At 43.7% G+C, this 22,356-nt stretch overlaps 1 protein-coding gene across 2 annotated transcripts in view; it reads left to right on the plus strand.

The window, feature by feature from the left end:
* rxraa (retinoid X receptor, alpha a) overlaps positions 1 to 22,356 on the plus strand; it is a 124,167-nt gene that overhangs the window by 50,737 nt on the left and 51,074 nt on the right. For both annotated transcript variants that reach the window (XM_050053169.1, XM_050053170.1), the window contains exon 3: positions 21,707 to 21,945. In XM_050053169.1, the coding sequence (XP_049909126.1) occupies positions 21,707 to 21,945 (239 nt within the window). The remainder of the gene's footprint in view (positions 1 to 21,706; positions 21,946 to 22,356) is intronic.

Genomic DNA, 22,356 nt, shown 5'->3' on the forward strand with positions numbered 1-22,356 from the left:
GTTGTGTTTACTAATTGTAAACACAACCTGAAGTGTCCCACTTAAGTGCATAAGTGGTCAGACCATGGGTGCTGCCAAAACATTTGTGAGAACACAGCACTTCTCTGGCTGAACAGATCCTTTGTAGCAACTGAATGATAACTGCAGCTGCTGTTAACACGCTGCTTTCAGTGTAGACAAAGAGTTAACCTCTATGATCATGTGATGCCTCCCTCACTATTCTCTCCACTCTCTGTAGATGACAACCAGTTGACCCTGTGGCCCCTGACAGCCTATCCCGTTCACCTGCTAACTAATCTCCCCTTCCATAATGAACTTTTGTGCTTGGCTTATTATAACCACAAGGATGACTGGTCTGGATAGTTTGCCGCTATGCTGTCGAGCAGCGGAGTTGTGAAAGGAGTTGACCTCCTGCTCGTGGCCCTGTCCATTAGCGTACTTGTTCAACTATGTTTTCCCATCTTTTCTACCATCCTCCATCATTCTCTTTTGCTTCTCTCTTTTTTTCCTCCCAGCGCTCCCTGAGGTATAGGGGAACTGGAAAGAGGGAGTGGAGCAAAAAAAGAAAAAAAAACGAAAAGGAGAAAGAGCTGAGATATTCTACAGGGGATTGTGGGAACCCACTGATAAAGGCTTGCATCTTAATCCATCCTAAGGCCTGTCTTACGGTGTACTATGAGCTTTTATGTGATCATTAAGAGTGTGAGCTCGCACGCACATCAACGTGCACCCTTTAGGTATGAGCGTGTGTATGTGGGTTTGCGTATTTGATATGTTAATGTTTTCTTTTTGTGCAATCACTGATGCAGAAGTTCAGTCCTTTGAATCTCACATCTCAAGGCTCTTAGAGATCTCCAAATATCTTCAGTGGAAACACAGCACACCTCCTCACTTTGACAACAAGGCATCGCTACTACACAGCGAGTGCATAACGTCTTGTTTTATGGCTCATAAGTGTATTAAAAGCACTAATTAATGCGCCGCCATTCTCCCTCTAATGCAGTACACTAGGTAGGGATCTCTCTGTCTTTCTCTCTCTCTCTCCGAGCTTATGCCTTCATCTCCCTCGCTCCTCCTTGAGCTTTAGTGGAATTTGGCTGATGTGCGCCGAGGGGAGGAGAGGAGGGAGGCGCTCATCTTGTTTCAGTGCTTTATGAGTCTGACGTGTACGTCTGTAATTGCGGTTATGGGTGATTAAACTCCCGATGCCCCTCAGGATCCACAGCCAGCTATCAGTCAGCGCCAGGCCAAGCCGCTGCTTTCAGAGCTCAGATTGGCTCCTCTGAGTGTCTGTCCCCCAGATGACGCTGCTGCATGTCACTCTGTACCATATTCCATAGTGGAGCCACAACTGCGATTATGATCACAATCAGAGGGCCGACTGAATATTTTTGTTTTGATGTTTTTTGTTTACTATTTTCCGACTTTATAATAACAATTATTAAAACACTGAATTGATTCTTGTAAATCGACAAATATTCTCTGTGTAGCATCCTGCATGGCTATATGTTTCGGATGCTTAGTTACAGGAAGCAAATAAGTGGCGAATCATATTTATTATTTACGTGCATGTAAATATGTATGTTGTGTGTGGGTGTAGGAAGTGTGTATAGGAATGAGGAATGATCCATGGTATCTGTGTGTTTATGCATTCATGCCTGTGCGCGATGTGCTTTCATGCATGCCGTTGTATCTGTACGGTGTGTTTGCATGTGTTTGAATTCTATTTACGGCTACAAAAAAAGCGGGGGGGAGGCCTTGAGGCCCGCTGTTTCCTGGTCTAATTGGCATGTTAATCATGTCTCTGTGGGTGGGAGATCAGTTTGTATGTGTGTTTGCGAAAGATCCATGACTTATCTCCAGAGGCAACATGCGACCGCGGGAGTCCTGTCCTCCTCACAGTCCTGCTTTGACACTCCCATGGCAAGAGTTTGTCTCGGCTGAAGGGAGAGAATCTGAGCCTCGGCCTATCACATGGGTTTGAGTCCAAATAAAACACTTCAGCATGTGTGTGGTAATGAGGAGCTGTGTATTTGTGTGCGAGTTATCTGTCAGTGGCCTCCTCCCATTAGTTTGCTGACTTGGCTGAGCCTTTCTCCTCTGTTGATGTTTGGAGGTTTTCTCTTGTTCCCCCCGCCGCCGCCGCCCCCACGCTGTACCCTTGAAGGAAATAAGGAAGAGAGGAATCCCACACCCTCTTTACCCTAAGGACCCCTGTTAGTCATGGCAGAGTGACCTCATAGAGGAGGAAGCAGGGTCACGAGGGCAGGAAAATAAGTTATGTTAAAACACAGCAAGACAGAGACGTCAAAAAAAAAGGGCTGAAGATTAGAGGAGAAGGGAAGAAAAAGACTTAAGTGGAGATATAATTCTTGTTGCACCACATCTGAAGCCTTTGCCTTGACTTAACTGAGGCTGAGTGTCTGGGTCAGCCCAGGTCAGCCCTGCTCTGTAATGTAAAAGGCCCAGTCAGGAGGCCAGGGAGGAATGACAGAAGCTAGGGGCTGATTAATGTGTGACAGCCCACGTGGACCATAAACGGCACGAATACACTGAACGCTTTCAACGCTGCCATGCTTCTTCACACACTTTTAGAAACACAAACTCCATTTTGTCCCAAAAGTTTTTGTTTGTCTGCACTGAGTCATTTTGGTAACGAGACTTTTAAGTGTTTTTTAAGGTTAATGTAACCTGTTTCCAGTTAAGAACAACTTGTACAGTAAGTGTTTAAAATTAGGTTTCAGTTACATAATTGCAGTGCCACATTCTTTATTTTAAGACACAGCAAATCATTTCTAAAAAATCCTTGGACATTTTTTTTTCTCCTCGGATTTTTACGTCTCCGTTATAGACCAAGATGACTCAGTGAGATGTTTGTTTTTTTCTTTCCTGAGGTTTGTAACCTCAGTTGCTCCTATATTAGTTTCGTCAAGTAACAACTGAACATGACAAAGTCCCCTGAAGGACCAAAAATCTTTCCATTCTTGGTGCTTTGAGCCGTGCAATGTACTGAATTTTTACACTGGACAGCCCCCTTAATGTGATTGAAAAACCCAAACTGAAGCTTCTTTTGGAAGTTGTGCAGACTTTTGGGTGACTCTCCTCACCATCCACCTGTGTTCCATTATTCAATCAAGACACAGCACCAACTTCAGGATGTTTAAAAATGGTCAAACTTCTGTATTTTTTTCTTTGATATACCCTCATAAGGACCTACAAAGGTCAAAACTAGCGATTTTTCAATTGTTTCATTAACAAACTGTGTAACTACTTACGGCTATTTATTGTAACTTCAAAACTGCAACCCTGTTTTCCTCAAGAGCAATGTTTGTTTCTTGAGTGCATCCTTTGATCACACAACTATTTTTTTCGACTTAATTATGATTCTTGACTATTCTTAGTGTGTTTGAGCCTTTTGATCTACTTTCTCTTTTCACTGGGCAGAGTAAAGAAAAAAAAAATCCCCCTAAGTTGGTGGAAAAACCCGAGCTGAAGCTCCTTTTGAAAGTTTTGCTGGACGGCGTGTGTTTGTTGGAAAGCTGCCAGTGAAAATGCAAGAGAGGGGAAGTCAGCAGACTGGCTGTCTTCTGTTCACTGTTGTTCAGATTGACTCTGTCAGGCCAGCCTTTGAGGCCCGTGATCCAGGTGGTCTGTTCTCCGCAGCGCCCCCCCCCCTTCACCCTCCCTCAGCCACGGCCATCCCGTGCCCACAAACATGCCCCGGCATCAGCAGCTTCCTCCCAGAGCGGTGGTGTCTTCCCTCCACCAATTGCGAGCCTCTGCAGCTATGGGCACATCGGTGTGAGCCAATGAACAACACCTGTTTCTCTCGAGCATGGCTGTCCATGCCAATCATAACACCCACTTTATTTGGCCTCTGTCGTGAAGCCAATCCCAACACGTAATTCTAGGGCATCCAGGCCATGAGAGGCGCAGGCAAAAAGAAATATGGATTTTATCGCTGGGGGAACGGACCTTCCAGAAAATGACTTTCCCAGCACAAATGTCACAGCAAGTGTGCGTTGTGTCATTGCATCATCGGAAAAAAGTATCTTGCTTTAAAGCAACCTTTTGATAGGACTGAGGGATCATTGTTCGGCGGTGAGACTGTGGAAAAATGACTCATTTTGTTGCCTTTTAAAAGTGTGAAAGCTTTGACTGTGTTTTTTACATGCAGCATGGAATTGTGGACAGAATCATGTGTAACTTCTTCACCCACATATATACTGTACATACAGTGCTGTATGTTGCATTATATCATGTAGCAGGTGTTGTCTTTTTATAGCGTGTTCTTGTTAGAAACATAAGAGGACCTGTTGCAGTGATGTCGGTTGCATCCAGACATCTCTTGAAACAGGTTGAATGGCAAGAAACTAACAAATGAGCTTAAGAGAAACACTTGAATGCATTATTTTGCAAGGAATTAAAGCAATTATTTGACTTTTTCTTCAAGGATAATATCTGCAATCACAAGTTTATTCAATGTCTGCTTTTATATGATAATTTAATTTAGCCTTTTCCTCCAAAAGTAAGACCACTGGAATGCATTAAAACTCTGATATGCCTCTGATGGTGTTTGTTTATGTGATTCAGCCTTAGTGTAAATGTTTGAGCACATTTATGAATAAGCCAGCTGGTTGACTAAAAGTGTGTTTTCTAGTTTTGGTCTGATTCAAAGAAGGTCCCCAGTTACTTTTGTCTGAGTAAGTCAAAAGGAGGGGTCTTATTTATTTGATTAGGGATAGAAGTCGGGTTGCAGGTCAGGTCTGCACTTGATTTAGAAATAATTGCGAGCAAGAGGTTGACTCTTGGATGCACAAGGGCAACTTGTTGAGATTCATTCCTTGAACGTCTTTTGAAAAATAATACGTCCTTTACGAGCACACTGGATGTCAAAACGTTTTGGCTGCAGAGTAACTTGTTGTTTTGGGGATCTGCAGTACACTCGTCTGAAGCTGCCTTCCTCCCGGGACTCTTCAGAAGCATCCAGTGCATACAAAAGAGCAGAGCAGCAGTCAGTGCTGCTGTTTAGCCTCAACACCTGGAGATAGATCCACTCCCAGGTGTTTGTGTTGCGCATGTACTGTCTAAACACAAGGTAGTAGTGTTAGTCACGTCCCCGGCAGAACCGATGGGCTCCATAATGAAGGAGAACATAAACACAGGTGAAAATACAAGCACAGTAAGTAAAAGAGAAGGAGGGGGAAGAGAGAGACAGCAAGGCTGGGAAGCTGATGCAGGTATCTGTGGAGAGGAAAGGGAGCTGGCAGCACTCTCGGCAGCATGTCTTCCCAGGACATGAAAGACTCGCTGCTCCGAACTGGGATTATCCTCCACCTCTGGGGAGTCCCTCTGATGAACAGAAGAGGCAGAAGGAAAGACGTGGAGAGAAATTGAAGGAAACAGGGACAGAGAAGGGGGAGGATAGGAAAAAATGAAACGTGAGAGCACGGACACAAGGGAGAGATAAAGAGACATACATTCATAGGCTCACATCCACATGGATGCCAACTCCTCTTAAGGGCCTGCTGATGCTCACGATGCCTCAGTTGACCACCTTTGTGCTTTTTTTTTTTCAAAACGTGCCTCCAACCCCCTGAAGAATGGCCAGCACTGCTAATTCACTAGAGAGCCATGTCCTTGTTTGATCTGACTCCATCCTGAAAATCATCTCTGCAGGCTCAGACAGTTTGAATCAGTTGTGATCATTCCTCTCTGACAGAGAAGACTCACGCAGCAGATGCAGGTAACGAAGATGGGCACTGCAAAAATCCCCATCCTGCTAAGTACAAATCAATGTGTTTTATTTTCTGGAATCAGTTGCCATTTTTCATTGCTCTAGTGCAGCCATCAAACACAAGCCCCAGAAGCTCAGGCATGTGAAACCCATATTTACGCCCAACCATGATCTTTTATTGAACCTAACCACGTCGGCCCTCTGAACCTACCAGCATGTAGCAGGGCTCGACTGACCAAACAGCAACATTCAAACCCGAAAAATGAAGCCATTCTGGAGGTGCCAGAAACTGTAGTTCCTCAAATGGCCACTTGAGGCCAGCTTCTAAAGTGACACCCATGTTAAAATGCACAACTTAACAGCAGAAATAAACAGTTTACAGCCTGTTTTTGGTCTCTGTAGTTAATTCCCAGTACATGAAAGCTGTACAGGGGGTGAATCTTTATCAAAGTTAAGCATAATTAAGGGTTTGCTGCTTTAAGTGACAGGCTGTCTGCAAGGCGTCTTCACAGTTTGCAAGTCAGATCCACCCCTCGCTCTTCCACAGCTCCACCCTCTCATCCATATATGGCTAGTTCTGGCTCCAGAAATCAAAGATGGCAACCACCAAAATGCCAGACTCAAGGCTTTGGTGGCTATGTCCATTATTTTTATACAATCTGTGCTTCTGACCCATATCTACGAGGCTTATAACCACAAATAGTGACCTTTTAATGGACTGATGATATCCTAAAAATCAACAAGTTATTTTACAAGATGATTTGGAAACTGCTGAAACAAGGAGACCATTTAGTGTTTAGTCAAGTGACAGAATCATTTAAGACATTTATCAAACCACATGCCAAGTATTTTGTGTTTTAAGGCTTTTCAAGTGTGAAGATCTGCTGCTTTGCTCTAGACCATTGGTTGGACAAAACAAGCTTGTCATTTGTGATGGCTTTTTTCACTATTTGCCGGGAGACTCATCAATGAATTGGAAAAATAAATACATGAATACCTGAAAGATAAATCAAGTCTGAAAGTAATTGTCGTTGCAGCCCACAATCAATTTCAATCAGGAATTTAAAAAAAAAATAAAGTGTATTTTTTATAGGTGAATTGATTTGCTTTACTCACTCTTAATACAAGATACCGTCGCTCTTTTCTCATGTATTTAAGTTTGTATTAAATACATACATGTTTAGATTTTTCCACTTCGTTTAAGAAAACATAACTGACTAAAACTTGCTTAGGATGAAGATTTATTTGCAGTGCAGCAGTAAGGAGCTCATTTGAAACTTGCCAGCTGAGTGAAATATGCGTTTTAAACAGAGCATTCAGTGGAATATGGTTACGCTGTTGACATAAGCTGTTTGAGTTGTCCATGTGACTTATTTTGTTGATAACGGGCCAAAAGGTAATTGATTTTGTGCGTACTGGACAGACTGTCTGTGTGCACTGGAGCAACAGAAGGGGGCGGATGAAGGGGGCGGGAGTGGTCAGGTCGGGCCTCATCAGTCAGTGCAACTATATTTTCATGATTTTGTTTATTTATCTTGGATACAGCGTCCCTCCGATCCTTCGCCTCCGCCCTGCAGGATTTTGTGTTATTTGTTTGCTGTGTGTCGATGCACAGATCCAAAGTACACTCCTCTGGTGACAATCACACACAGAACACACACATACACACACACCGTCAGGACATACACCCCCCCACCCACCTCTTATTGAGGCGCGTGTCCCCCTCACTCCCACCCCCCGGCTTGGTAGGCCTCTTCCTGCAGCACGTACACGCATAGTTTCCCATCTCATCCCCTCCGACTGGCCCCCAGGGTCTCCAGCTTTCTCTGAGACTTTCTTCCGCTTTCTCTTCCTTCCCCTCTTCCCATTTGAATCTCTCTTATCTATATATGAATCTCTGTATCTCTCCATCTACGTGTCCATCTATTGATCCATCTACCCCATCCTCCCCTTTCCCTTCATCTGAGGCTTGTTCCCCAGAGGGAGAAAGAGAACAAGGGGGGCAGTTCCAGTTTAGGGCCAGGAGCCAGAACCTTCTCCATTTGGATTTCATTACAAACAGACCAGCACCTCACAGAAGAATAATAATCAGGGGGGGGGGGGGGGGTGAAAGAAAGGCTTGTAATATAGTCAATAAATTCAAGCATTCTGCTGAAAAAGGGGCTCTGATATTAATTCTGCGTCTCAAAACCTAAATGTGAACCAGCTTCTTTTTCTTAGCCAACGCTAATTGAAAAGGATCTGTTATCCTAAATCACGTGTAAACATGTCCAGCTTTGTGCAGGAGAACAGTAACCATTTTTATGGGCCGTGATACTGCTCTCCAAATCCACCCGAGGTGGGGGGGGGTTGCACATGAGGCGCCATGTTCACCAACATCTGCCTTGGGCTCAATCCAGGTGTTGCGCAGGATCAAACACGCACACCACACACGCTTTGATGTGTTGCAGTGCTTCCTCGATACAAATGGAAATCGTCCATCACCTGCTGCCTCTGAACAAGTCATCAGGCGGCAAATTCCTCATTCTGATGTCACCGGAGGGAAGGGACAGTTTGTTTTTCTTCCTTAGTAATTGGCATAATTAGTCTCCACAGACTGATGGCTTTATGACTACTGAGTCATAGCGAGACACTTAGAAAGCGAGCGGACACACCTTGCAGATTAATTCCTCTTCCCCTCCTTCACATCAGTGGCTGTTTTTCTCTCCTCCTCATTTACATGTCAGTGTAATTGTTTTATTTTGAGTAGAACTTAAATCAAACTTTTTGGTTTTAGAAGGAGAACTTTAATCAGCTGGGCTGAACTGCAGGTCTCACCAACAGATTCTCCTTGTCATTTTTTGAAAACATTAATAGGCAAGCAGGGGCACCAGTCTGCGGTGTGACCTCCTGCTATGTTCCCATACCAGGCTGCAGAAGTAGAACCTGGGCCTGGACAATAAAGCTATACCATGATAAATCATTAAAGATTTTTGGTCTGGACTGGGAGCTTATTGGTTGGTTAGATGCCACTGGTTGTTGTAACTTTCCTCAGTTTATTTATACGCGATTCACTTAATCTTTTTAAATTATTATTTTTTTAATTATTTCCCTGCCTATCTAAGACAAAGGCGGGCTGCCTGGGTGATTTTGGCCGCCGCCTTGGTTAAAGCGTGTGTGTGTGTGCATGGGGGGCGTTCAGATGTAGCGTCTTTTGCACACACAAACCCATTACTTTCAATGTAGACGCGCATCATGCAAAAGGAGAAGGAAGCCCGTATGTGGAAAGACGTCGCCTCCGAGGTGTAGAATGTGTATTATAGAAGAGAAACACACATGGACCACTGACTTGTATCATCAGAACAGACATGTCCTGTGATTTTCAGCCTCCTTTCATATTTAATAGAGGGGGGACAATACCTGACAGTAATATTCTCAGCGGTCAGGATGTGCCTGCTGTAAAGGGTAAATATAATCATAGCAGGCTGAAAATCACAGGACATGTCTGTTCTGATTATACAAGTCATGCTCAAGCATGTCGGGGCCTCCTTTCATATTTAATAGAGGGGGGGACTGTATCTAAAAGTACAGCTGTCAGGATGCCCATTAGGTTTTTGGGTTGTCCGTATGTGTATCCGTCATTTTCTCGTGAACCCAATATCTCAGGAATGCCTTGAGCGAATTCCTTGAAATATCGCATAAACACCCACTTGGACTAAAGAATGAGCTGATTAGAACTTGTTGGTCAAAGGTCAAGGTCACTGTGACCACACAAACACATTTCTGGCCATAACACATTTTTGGCCAGAGATATCCAAATGGTCAAAGGTCAGCTTCACTGTGATATCATGATATTTTACAAAACACTTTCTGGCCATTATTCAACGCCATAATATTTGGTGCCCACCTTGAAACTGTGCTGATTTTATAGATCTTGAGTGCTGCCAGGTTGCAGACGTGCGTAAATACACTTAATACCTTCTGTTAAACTCCCTCACATTTCTGCCTACTGTATATTAGAGTCTGGGCAGATATGGATGCGAACTGCAACGTGACTTGTTGACGGAGGTGGTCATTTTAGTTATTTCTACAGAATTTGACCTCACTGACTTCACAGCAAAGTTTGGTTTGTGTGGTTGCCCAATTCATGACAGATAAGGACTTTTTGTGGTAGTAGATTAAATTTTCCAAAGCATGCTAAGTGTTTTTGAATGTGTCCCTCCCGACCTTTAAAAAAAGAAGAAGGCATTTGTTTTCTTTTTTGCAGAAACTTGACACTTGCTCGGCAGAGGCAATGCATCATCATGCCTGGTTTAATGTTGTCAAACTTACGATAACATGACTGTCTAAAATGTGAAGCAGTTATCAGATTCCTCGCAGCTGCTGTTGTTAAATTACACTCAATCTTGTGTGTTGCAGTCAGGTTATTATCTCTCTGTGTTTGTGTGTATATGTATATACTCGGCCATGTGCCTTCAAGTGTGTTTTGGCAGTGAGCGAGCCAGATAAGGGCCTCTGTTGTGATTTTCATCTCTGGGTGCAACAAAAGAGGAAGCTCGATGAATCATGGCTTCCTGGCTTGCCTTGCATTTCCCCGGTTACTGGGATTCATATAGCAGTCTCCGATATGACAGCTCAGAGGGTCTTCACAGGACAAACATCAGAATATTTTTTAGCTTAATCTATAACAGAGACAAATGATAACCCATTTACTTAATGGCAGGGGTTCTGCAAGGATAGGAGGACGAGCAGTGTTGAAGCTCTCACATAACCGCCAGACTCCAAAAATCAATTTTTACTTCATCTTGGTTAAGGTCATTCACAATGCCTGTTGTTCTTTAACATGTTGGAGTTTATTAACTTACTTTCCCCTCGCTATTTGCTAAGCTGCCATGTTGCTGAAAAGGTAACAGGTCCTCAATAAGACTCGAAGCACATCAGTTGCAAATGTAATCCCCCTCTCCTGAAGGCAGCTCCGCAGGTTGCAGTGGTAATTATCGCTCCATGCCATGTCTTTGATCAGCTGCCATTGTCAGTTGCCGCACCTCATGTAAGCTACCGAGCAAAGGACAGCCAGCGTGATGCATTCGCCGTGCTGGCTGTCCTTCATCTGTATATTACATCTGCTATTCAGTGGTCTTTTTGCTCTCTTTGTGTGCCGTCTCTCCACTTGTTGCTCTTCGACAATTTCAGATGTAGCAATAGTTGAAGCGAGGGAAAGGTGCATATTTGTGGCACAGTTGGAGCAGAGGAGATACTTTCAGTGGAGACCACCACTTTGCTCCAAGGTCATTTGGTCTACATTGACTTTCTGTATAATATTATATATATGCAGTATTTTAATGTGATACTATGATACCTTAAAGAGCTTATATAGTAATTTCCATATTTGTTTGGACAACAGTGGATGCCACCATCTTGAATTCGGTAACTAAAGGACTTCAATGGTGACAATCTTTCAAGGCAGGAAAAAAAAGTACAGAACAACTACTTAACTGCTGCGACACAAAACGAAAAACAAAATAAACTCATCTACTGTCTTCCTGAATGGTCAGTATGTTGCACACCGTAATTGTGTTCCCAAAACATGGTTAAATACTAATGCCAACACCTGGTCAGTTTGTCAATTGGTTAGTCGATGCAGTCTGGTCCAACCAAATTCTCACTGGTGGAACAATCACTAGTGTTTTGCTAGAGTGCTTAGGAGGTTTAAATTGTGGTGCTTTGGTTGTGTCTGGTTGCTATAATTCGGGAAATCCGCCAAAGTAAAAATGTCGGCACAAGGTAGAGCACTTACTATGGCCCTTGCTCTGGATGAAGGGAAGGTTGAAGGACGTTGAGAGAGAGGACGGAACCGCTGGTCTATGTGGCTAGCATTGTCGTTGTTGTTGTTCTGCAACATGATGGTTGGTCTTTGCCATATTTTTCCTGCCCCTACTACACTGTGATTTGATGGCATAGTGACAGTGGTGCAGCGTCTACCTCAAGTTGAACATTTTTCATCTCTAAGCAACCAGGGAAAAAATGGCAAACCTCTAACACTTGGCACAGAAAAGACACCCAGCACCTCATCATACCGCTGCCATTTGTAGCACAGTGTAATAATATGGCATTCCCTTTGCAAAGAATTCTATCAATATGCTGACCTCAAGAAAAAATGCTTTGGTGTATACACAAAGCTACCGGGTAGAGTGCACTTAGTGCCCTGTGGCCAATTTAGTTAATCAAGAGATAACGGTCAGATTTTATTTTCTCCATCGACCCATCGATTGGTTGAGGAGTAGGTAGAATTTCAGTCAACCAAGTTTTTCATAGGTTGACTACAGTCGTATTAAATACGCTACTATTGTCAGAGCTTTCGAACATCCAGGAGGCGATGGCACCAGTTTATTCAAAACAATTTTAATATCAGGGTGTCGATGGCTTAGTGGATAGAGCAGGCGCCCCATGTACAAGGCTGTTGCCGCAGGGGCCCAGGTTCGACTCCAGCCTGTGGCCATTTCCTGCATGTCACTTCCCCTCTCTCTCCCCTCTTCACACTTGTCTGTCCTGTCGATTAAAGGCTAAAATGCCCCAAAAAAAGACATAATAATTGATCCCTTACACGACTACCAGATTGCCTTCTCTCCATACTCCTTTAGATCAGCCTTATCTATAAGTTTGGCTAGAACGTGAGGAATAGTACATCAGATATGTTGAACTGAAGTATTGCATGCTGCTGCTTTTAGCAGCATTAGCTCAGACTTCGTCTTGCGCAACTCCGCTCGCAAGCTGGCCGTGCGCTCCCAGGGAGAGATGGTATATCACCTCTGAGCTAAAGAGAACAATTAGGCCATATCAGCAGATCAGAGTGTTGGCAGTCGGGACGCAGCCAGCAATAGCGCCAGTAATCTGTGGCTTAGCTGGAACCTAGCCACGGCCAGCCACGGCTCCATGGCCTCTTCAGACACTTAAGAGTCACCGAGGGCAGCGGCATGCCCCAGGAGCTGGCGCTTTCATCCACATGATATCAGCACGATGAATTGAAATGGGAGGAAAATAAAGGGAGCCTGCGAGAGGCAGAAAAGAGTAAAAGGGAGGTGGGAGGGAAAGAATTAAGTCTTTAATGAGGGCAGTTGTTTCAGCAGGCAAAAAGAATCGGGTTATATCAACACTGATACATCAAATGATGGTCGTTAGCAGCCCACCTACTGTGAAATTACGGGTGGCCTGTTTTGGGTCTTTCTGCCACTTATCCCGCATTAAGGCCTTGTTCTTTTGCTTTTACATTCTCTCTTTTATTTGGTCCGATGCCAGCAGATAGGGGCCTGAACAGATAGTTGGAAAAGAACTTTACGAGCCGTCACAAAGGTGCAGCTATAGTTGCAGCTGCACTGTAACTGATCATATCATATCTCGCCTTGACAGGAGTTGTTAAAACAAATGCCCCCATCACTCCATGGCTTTTTGCACCTTCCTCAAGCCTTGTTTACAGTAATGAGGATGTATAATTCGTAATAATAAGAGCGTGGGGGCAAAAAAACAGCATAATGTATGATTTTCTCCTGTAGTGTATCTTTGATTGTGCAGGGATTATAAAAAGCACAAAGACCACGGGGAACAAATGACTAAAAACAGGCATCCCTTGTGCATTAAGCAGGCTGTGATGTCATTTGCTTAGTTCCAGGTCTCAGGGTTGCTGATCAAATGCTACTATCTGCAGCTGTTCATTTCTCCCTGGATGTTTTTTGCATCGAGAGTTTTTCTGATCAGTCTCAGGTTTGCATATTTATCTTAAAAAATGCACTCTCCATCTTGCTGTCGTGTAGTAATAAATGAGGTATACACCCAACATCTTGTCTTTTCAACGGACAAAAATAGCTTTCAAGTATGCTGCTTGAGAAGGAAGTGAACAGGTGTTGTTTATGTATTAATTTAAGGCATCATCCTGAATTAATGAAGCACCATAAGCTCAATTGAAGTTGATCTTTTAAGCAAACAGGGTCCAAGATTTAGGGGGATTTAGTGGCATCTAGCAGCAAGGATTGCAGATTGCAACCAGCTAAAACTTTTCTTGGTTAGAATTCCTTCAGTGTTCATTGTTTAGGGATTTTGTACCATGAGCTGAATTGTCCGCAGAGGTCTCTTCCTCTCCAAAACAAATTAGCCAGGTGATTTAAACCGGTAAAAACACTGAGTAAAGCAGTTTCAAGTTACAAATCATCATTTTTCCTATAATGTTTGGTATATATATCCCCTTAAATCCTTCACTCTGGACCTTAAGTTCATTTGTCAAGCAAAAACACCAAACATTCACTTGTTCCTGTTTTGTAAAAATGCAAACATTTGCCACTTTTCTCTGTTTTCTTTTCAACTTTTTGAAAATCTTTGAACAACTGAAAAACAATTGAAATATTTGGAATATTTCAAAAGGTGCAGTGAAAAACCTTAGCTGGCGCTCATCATGTTTTATGTCACCTGTTCACATATCATCTGCTAATTATGGTCCCACCCCTGACACCAACTCCCACTCATTCTTAACACACAGACACACACACACACACACACACACACACCCCCACACACACATACTCCCACTATGTCTCCCCTATCCATTAGAGTAAACACATCAGATTGGGATATTTACTCTTTGGACCGTAACTGAAGGGACCAGATTAGTCTGTTTATAGAGTGTAAAACAGTAGGGAGACATTGCCTGACTAATGAGCACACATGCATTCATGCACACAAATGCATGTGTCACTGAAATCACAGTGAGATGATAGCGTGATGCTGAAAACAAAAGGCTGATGAGTAATGGTCTAATTGCTGAAACACACAGAAAGGTGCACAGGCAGAGCTTCATGGACGGTTGAGTAAAACATCATCCTGCTGTCGTCATGGTAATATAGACATCAGCGGTAAAAACTCTAAAAATGAAGCTGTTATACCGACTCCTGTGTTATTTTGGGTTTTTACGCAACCGAGTGAATCTCTTGGGTTTTTTTGTTGAATGTTTTTCCCCCCTTCTCTCTTCTTCCTCTGAACACATCCTGAGAAATGCTAATGACTAGCGTTTCATCCCGACTGTGCTCTGGCGCTCGGCGCGCTTCAAAATCTGACTCACCTGCCTCTCCTAAAACGTCCCTGTGAATAATAAAAAATCTGCTTGTCGCCTCAAATCAACAGATGAACGAAAAAAAAAAGAGAATGGGGGCTGCCTTATTGTTGACAGGCCGCAGCTTCATCCAGATTTCTCTCTCTGAGGAGCCGCAGTTTGCTTATGTGCTGCGGTGTAGGTGCAAGTGACTCATGACTGCTTCATTTACGCTAGAGTCAATCCATGAAATGATCGTTTTTTTCCTGGCTGCTGTCTCGCCAATGGCATCATCCCCTGGCTGACCCACTGCCAGCAGGGTGGTATAGAAAACCCATTGTGTGCTCAAGGATCTGCATGGAGCCAGTCTGATTTTTTTTTCTATTTGTTTGTGAGTATTTGTGTGTGTTTGTGCTGCAGTGAAAGCTCTAACGAAGTCTCAGGAGAGTGTGGGATTGGACAGAGGCTATAGGGGTATTAACCTAAAACTGGCACTGCTCTATGCATCCTTTGTGAGAGAGGACTACCCAAAGCATTATGATGTGACTATCGACAGTCAATTCCACTGATCGTGAGAGGAGATTTAAAGGCAGAATTGCAATTGGACGTAAAGTATGTGATTTACTGAGATTTATGAGCTCTCTTTTTCTGTTTTTGCTGCATCCCACGTCCTCGTGTTCCACTAAATCTCCCCTGTGGCACCAGTAGATAAATAATAGAGGAGGAGAGTTAGCCGCAAAGTGAAAAATGAGCATCTGTCTGCTTGTGCATAGGCACATGCTTATGACTGTAAATGTGTTTTGAGGAAGGGAAGACAAAACAGACTGGTGTCCAGACGTAAGGGGAAAGAGACATTGACAGGGAAAACACAGCAAGCGACAGGAGCCACTTGTGAATAAACAAGCCAGAGAAGGAAAAAAGACAGACTTAGAGGCTTCATCTGCTCTCGGGATGGTTCAGGCTATCGTGGGGGGTGTCGGGGTGCACTCTCCATCTATAATGCATCATCCTTTGCTGCTGGTAGAGACAACACAAGCTCATGGGCTAGTTAGGGAATGCAGCCAGCCAAGTCATTTGTAGTCTTTATAAAGGCTGTGTGGAGGCAGTGGTTCTTATCTTTTTGGGTTGTAACACTTCAACACAGGTTACATGTGTGTATGAGCTGTTGACGTCTCAATCAGAGAGTGATTCTCCCTTCTAGATTGATTCATTTCAGTCTCAAAGAGGTACATTAATCCAGCACATTCAAGTTGATTGATATAGTGCTTTAAGAACTTGATAAGTTTGTACCCTAGTGCTCCTCTGTAGATTTAGAAGGCATGGGCTAGATTTCATATATATATGAACCAATTATAAAACTAGATTAAGCTTGTTATACCATGATACTAAAAGAGGGAAAGCCTACTTACAGTTAGAAGTTGGAACATTTGAATGCAACTTTTATAAAGCTAAAGATATGGTGGAGTAATGGCATCCTGAGCTGGGAATGAAGTCAAACTCCCTCTGTGTATGTCGTATTCCGAGCTTCTCTGTGGTTTGTTGTGGTAAGCCGTTTCGGCCACGCGTGTATGTAAAGCCCATACACATTGAACCAACACCAAAGACACTAGCGGCGACGAAAGTCAACTGTTATGTCACCTAATGTCGCCTGTGTCTCAGCCAGAAAGTTGCACATAAACAGGCTGCAAAGACCATAGCCAACGGCTAACCAGCACCTACGTTCTTCGCCTGTGTGAGAGGAAATAACTCCATAACCATACCTGCAGATGGCCGTAGTCTGTAATTGTCTTTTAAAAAGGGACACTGGAAGACCGTCATGATGCTAGTTATCCAGTTAGCACATTAGCAGCAGAATCTAATATTGAAAGAACAAAGCATATTTCCTGTGCGCCAGTGAACAGTTACGCAAACCATCAGAAAAATTGTTTGTTTAGGAGCTGAATTGCTAAAGAAAAATAATCTTACCTTATGTAACAAGTTTGTCCTGATCTCACTCCCTCTTGACTTTAGCTCTTTGTTTACCTTCCTCACTTCTGTTTCTCTTCTTGTGATTTCATTCACTGACTAGACACCAGCCTAACATGCTGAATCTGCGGGAAAAAAGCTAACAAGGGCCAACAAGCCCAACATTGACTGATGGCCGACTGAGGCATGGCATGTCAGGGCCTGCAGTGCATGAGTGTATCCCACTGGCTAGCTAATCACAGCCGTTCTGCACTGTGCTCAAAGGACGGCTACCACTGATAATGCTGTCCCGATCCACAGGTCGTCCCAGCACTGTTAGCTCTGTCAGCTGTTGTTAGCGATTTTTAGCACCAGTAGCTACAAGTTGCTGGCTCAGCCACCTCCACCTTCTGAATTATAGGCAAGCTTTAAGTAACACATACAGCTTTAACGTTGGGGGTTGGTCACTTTAATGGGTAAAAGAAAACAGTGTTGACAGTTTGAGAGTGACTGCATGTGAACTGTAGCCTCCAGCATGCAAGTCAGGTGCTCTGTATTCCTCAACCATCGTATCGGTGTTTATTGCAGCGACAAAAATTACATTTAAAGTTAAAATGCATTCTAGCCACTCTTCTGTAAAAACATTTTTAACTTGTCCGCTGCACATCGTGCTTCTTAAACTCACTCTTCATGGTGATAATGGCACCTCTTAACTTCATTTTGCTTTTATTCCCAACAAACATGAACACATTATCATAGGTATTTCCACCTTCGCTGTTGAACAAAAGACAGACGGAGTCATTTTTCTGGAAAGGACGACCATTAATCACAAGCGCAACAGATTGCCTGTCAGAAAACCGTAAACACAGGTTGTGTCGAGCGTCTGGATGAACGCCACACGCTGTCGTTTGTCTGTTTAGCACTGTCACCTTTCATCTCATCATCCATCCTCATCTCAATCGTCCATTTATCATATTCAAAATGCACGAGCCAGCTACAGCCAGAACGCAAATTGGCAAATTTCCTCTGTGTAATCACACCCAACGGCAGAACAAAAGAGCGAGAAAGGCGAGAGCGAGGGAGGGGAGCATTGTTTAGAAATAGGAGATGCTTGTATGGAGTACAGAAGTGATAAGTGGAGAACTCCATCTGCGCCTGCCCGTAAGATGGGGCCCTAATTTGCTTATTTGTAGCTGTCAGTTGTGCTTTTGTGTGCCCAGCGATCCAGGCCTATTGACAGGCCGAGGCTGCGGACGACAACACTCAGAAGCACTGTAACCTCTATCTAAACACGAGTCTCAACTGCCACTTGTTTCGTGAACGCTTCAGTCATTATTTCCCTCTCCTCTCCTCTCCTCTCCTGTCCTCTTCTCTCCTCTCCTGCCCTTCCCTCGCTCACTGCCTCTCTTTTTTTACACTCTCTTATCTCATCTTGCGAGCATGTTTATTTTATGCTTTTTGCAGACCGCCTCAGCTTGCCGTGTTTTCTCTGCTGGTAAACCATGTTTCACTTTCCACTTCAACAGGTTGGGATGAAAAGGGTGTTTGTAGAAATACAGGCAGTGGTGTAAATCACACTGTTAAACTGTATGGAAAAAAAACTTTCATTATTTGTCCTGCTTGTCTTTTGTTTGACTTTCCTGTCTTGTCCTTTTCTCTCCTCTCCTTGTTTCTTCTTCTCTCATCCTCCGTGCGTCTCTTCAGTTCCTTCTCTCCTTGTTTTACCTCCTCCCCTCTCTTCTCCTTTCCTTGTTTTCTTTCCTCTATTTCTTCATGTGCGTCTTTTCAGGTCCTCCTCTCCTCTCTTCACCTAGTTTCCTTTTCTCTCTTTTTCTGTGTGAATCTCTTCAGTTCCTCTCCTCATCCCTTTGTTTCCCCTCCTTGTGTTGTCTTTTTCCTCTTCCCTCTACTTTCCTTTACCTTTTTCTTATATTGTCCTGATTGTCCTAACTCCTCTCCTCTCTTCTCCTTTCCTTGTTTTCTTTCCTCTTTCTCTCCTTGTAGGTAATATCAGCTCCTCCTCTCCTCTCCTCTCCTCTCCTCTCCTCTCCTCTCCTCTCCTCTCCTCCCCTCTCTGGGGAGGATTAGGACAGAGTCCTTTTCATCCTGCTGTAATCCTACACTGGCAACCCAACTCCAACAAGAATAAACATACACACACACACACACACACACACACACACACACATATTGTGCTGTGAGATATCTATATGTTCTGGGTTTTTTTCCCCAAATAAGACCATTCACATACAATCCGACCACATAGCCATACAGTTTGCTTCATGTTCGTCTGGAAAAAGAGCATCAGAAAGGATGATGGAATATGTTGCAGTTAATTTTCTGCTCTGGTTGTTGCTCCTCTCCAAAAAAAGTGAAAGAGAGAGGCATAAGGCATGAATGAGAGAGGGAGATGTAAACAGTCTGATCTACCTCCCAGCCCATCTCTGTCATCCCCCTCGAGGTGGGGCCTTGCTGGGACTCTTGTCAGCTGAGCTCCCCCCCTGCTGAGACCTACAATGGCAGATTGGCAACCCTAATACCACAGCTCTCTTTATCTGCCTGAATTAAAACCCAATTGGCGAAGGGTTATGGGAATTGCTGGCTCAGGGAGAGCGTTTTATTTATTTATTTTATTTTTCAGGAATTATGTGGGTGGGCGCATTTTAGGGAAAAAAATGTAATCAGAGGGATAGAAGCTCGAGGGGTATCAGTCAGAGGATTAAACACTGAGCTAATACAGCGAGATGCAGAGCTGTTGTTAGCCCTTTATTAAGAAGGATGTGTGTTTGTTTTCAAAAGGATGGGGCCCATGTGTGTATGTGTGTGTACGTGCTTACAGGAAGTGCTTGCGAGGCAGGCAGGATGTACAGGAAGTGTTTGGCTTGGCTGAGCTGCCAGCTAGGTTGCTGCTCTGAGGATTGCTGATGCAGGGGACATAGATGCAAAGATTTCCCCTCTTTTGTCTTGCATTCAAACTTTGCAGCAGACACACAGCACAAAGAACACACACACACTGAGAGAAAGGAAATCTTGTAGACTCAGCTGGGACAGAGACGAAGCACTCCAGGAAAATAGCTGTGAACTGAACTCGTTACTCTGGGGCTGTCAACTAATTGAACCATCCATCAGTTTTATTCCACTGCGCGGAAACAGAGGAACCTGGTCACTTATGAAATGTGGGGGTGTGATGGACAAGCCACACTTATTACGTAACTAGTCCATGTCCCTGCTGCAGAGAGGGTGACGTTGTAGTGTCAAAATAGGACAGGGGATAAGAGGAGGGTATGTTAGGATGAAGGGCTCATCAGAGGTGAACCTAAGCTTTTTTATGTCAGCTGTAGGGGTGTGATATTGAAAGTGAATTGAGAAAAGACAGAATAAAAGATGATCAGGTTGGAATGGCTGCAGGTCTGTAAAATGCCTTACATTCAATTTTATAAATATTGGGCCTTAAAAGATGTTATAAACCTAGCACAACCTAACATTGAACCCAGTACTGTCTTTTTACTTTATACTTTTGGCAAAAATATCCCTCTAATAACCATATTCCTATATAAAACCTTCCTCTGCACACGACCACATGTTTACCTATATAAGACAAAGATGATTTCTCCAAACTTAAGTCTTAAATTTACCTATAAATTATCTTAAAAGGGTCTTTAAAAGTACTTAATTTAAGTGTCTGATACCTGTAGACACTGTGGAAAAATGAAGCTGCTATATCACATGGATGCACATTGATGCACAGAACTGCTTATTGAGTCTGCTCATTATTATCTCACCTCCCATGGTTATACAGGTCAGCACAATTCATCTGCTGAGGTAAGGTAGAAGAATGATAAGGGGAGCAACTAACGATAATTTTGATTGTCGATTAATCAGCCGATTATTTTCTGAGTTAATCCGTTAATCTCAGAGTCCAAAATGTCGTTTTCAGATGTCTTATTTTGTCCAATAAACAGTCTATAACCCAAAGATATGAAATTAGTTTTGCAATATAATTATGAAATATAATTGTTCAAGAGTTGAATGAAGTAACACCCTCCACCCATAAGGAAAAACTGTAAAAACAAAACAAAAATAGAAGTGCAAAAGTGCAGACTGGATAAAAGTAGCAGAGGGACAGAGATGGACGCAAATAGAAGGAAAGACAGAGATAATCATGAATGAAAAGTAAGAGTGAAACGTGGCGTTGAAAGACGAGACGGCAGGGAGGGAGCTGTTATCGGCGCACGACCCTGTCTGCAAACTCTCAGTGACATACCCCAGTACCCACCGCTTGTGCTTGCACTCCCGCCTGCCCCATATCTTCTGTGTTGACAGCTGATGGGAAGATGGCCCGCTCAGTCAAGGTAAAGAGTCAGACCGAGTCTAGGATGGAGAGGAAAGACAGAAAGAGCTTACGAACTCTTAAATAGTACACGAGCTTGTCCTTATCACTGCCTCTGATTTCAATCTCGCTGCAGGTTTCCCCTCAGCTCCGGCACAGACGTATATTTAATTCTCTGAGGCCACAACTCCGCTCATCAACTCCATATATAGTACATCATAGATATACATCCTGTCCTCATAGATCTCTGAGGGAAGCACTTGGGATCAGATAAACTTTTCATTGAGGGACTGAACCAGTGAGAGAGAGCAAAGAAGCACTGTGTTGTAATCATATTCAGCCTCCACTGACTCAAATGTTAGGGTTGTGCTTTTTCACAGGAGCTATTGTTGGATTTAATTGTCTGAACTGGTTTTGCTGAATTGTCCATTTTCCTGGACCGCGCTCAGATTCAACAACTGCTCTCACACTTTACCAGATGTGCTGGATTCTTGGTGCCAGCGACTTTGGACAGGACAAACTTAAATTAGCTCAAGTGTGAAAATGTCCTTTTAAATAAAATCTAAAGATGTATGTGCACAACATTTTTAAGATTTCATTCTAATGTCCCTCCTTTTTTTTCTTTTCTTTTTCCAAACAGACTCGTCGGGCCAGGTGCCCTCGTCGCCCCTGGGCTCCCCCACGTCCCACCGGGGAATGCACCCGTCTCTGCTCAGCCCGACGTCCATGGGGCCCTCAGGCTCCCTCCACTCTCCCATCAGCACGCTGAGTTCACCCATGAACGGCCTGGCCTCACCCTTCTCCGTCATCAGTTCGCCCATGGGCCCCCACTCCATGAACTCTCCTGGCATGGGCTACGGCCCCAGCGTTAGCCCCCAGGTGAGGCCCGTGACAGATTCCCAGATACGCACATGCACTTTTGCGTATTCAGACATAGTTTCCTCAAGGTTACTTTTATATACACTGGAGCAAACACTAACACAAACCTGGAACTACGTTGGCGAGGCAGTGAGAGGTCAGTTTAAATCCAATGTCCAAAGCTTGTGGTCTCTGTACGGGCCATGTATCACTCGTTATGGAAAGACGGCATGTAGTTAAGTTTGTAATATGCATGTTAGTTTGAAGTTAGTGGTCTGTGCTCATGCACTGTGTGTCAAGGCTTACTAGTCCAGTTTGGGTGAAATTGAGGTTTTATTCCACATTTCCAGAGGCGATATACTTGCCAACCCTCTTGTTGTTCCCGGGAGACTCACATTTCTCATTGCACTGTCCTGATTTCTTTCTGGAGCC

This window comes from Epinephelus moara, chromosome 9, assembly GCF_006386435.1.
Source record: "Epinephelus moara isolate mb chromosome 9, YSFRI_EMoa_1.0, whole genome shotgun sequence".
Taxonomy (NCBI): Eukaryota; Metazoa; Chordata; class Actinopteri; order Perciformes; family Serranidae; genus Epinephelus; species Epinephelus moara.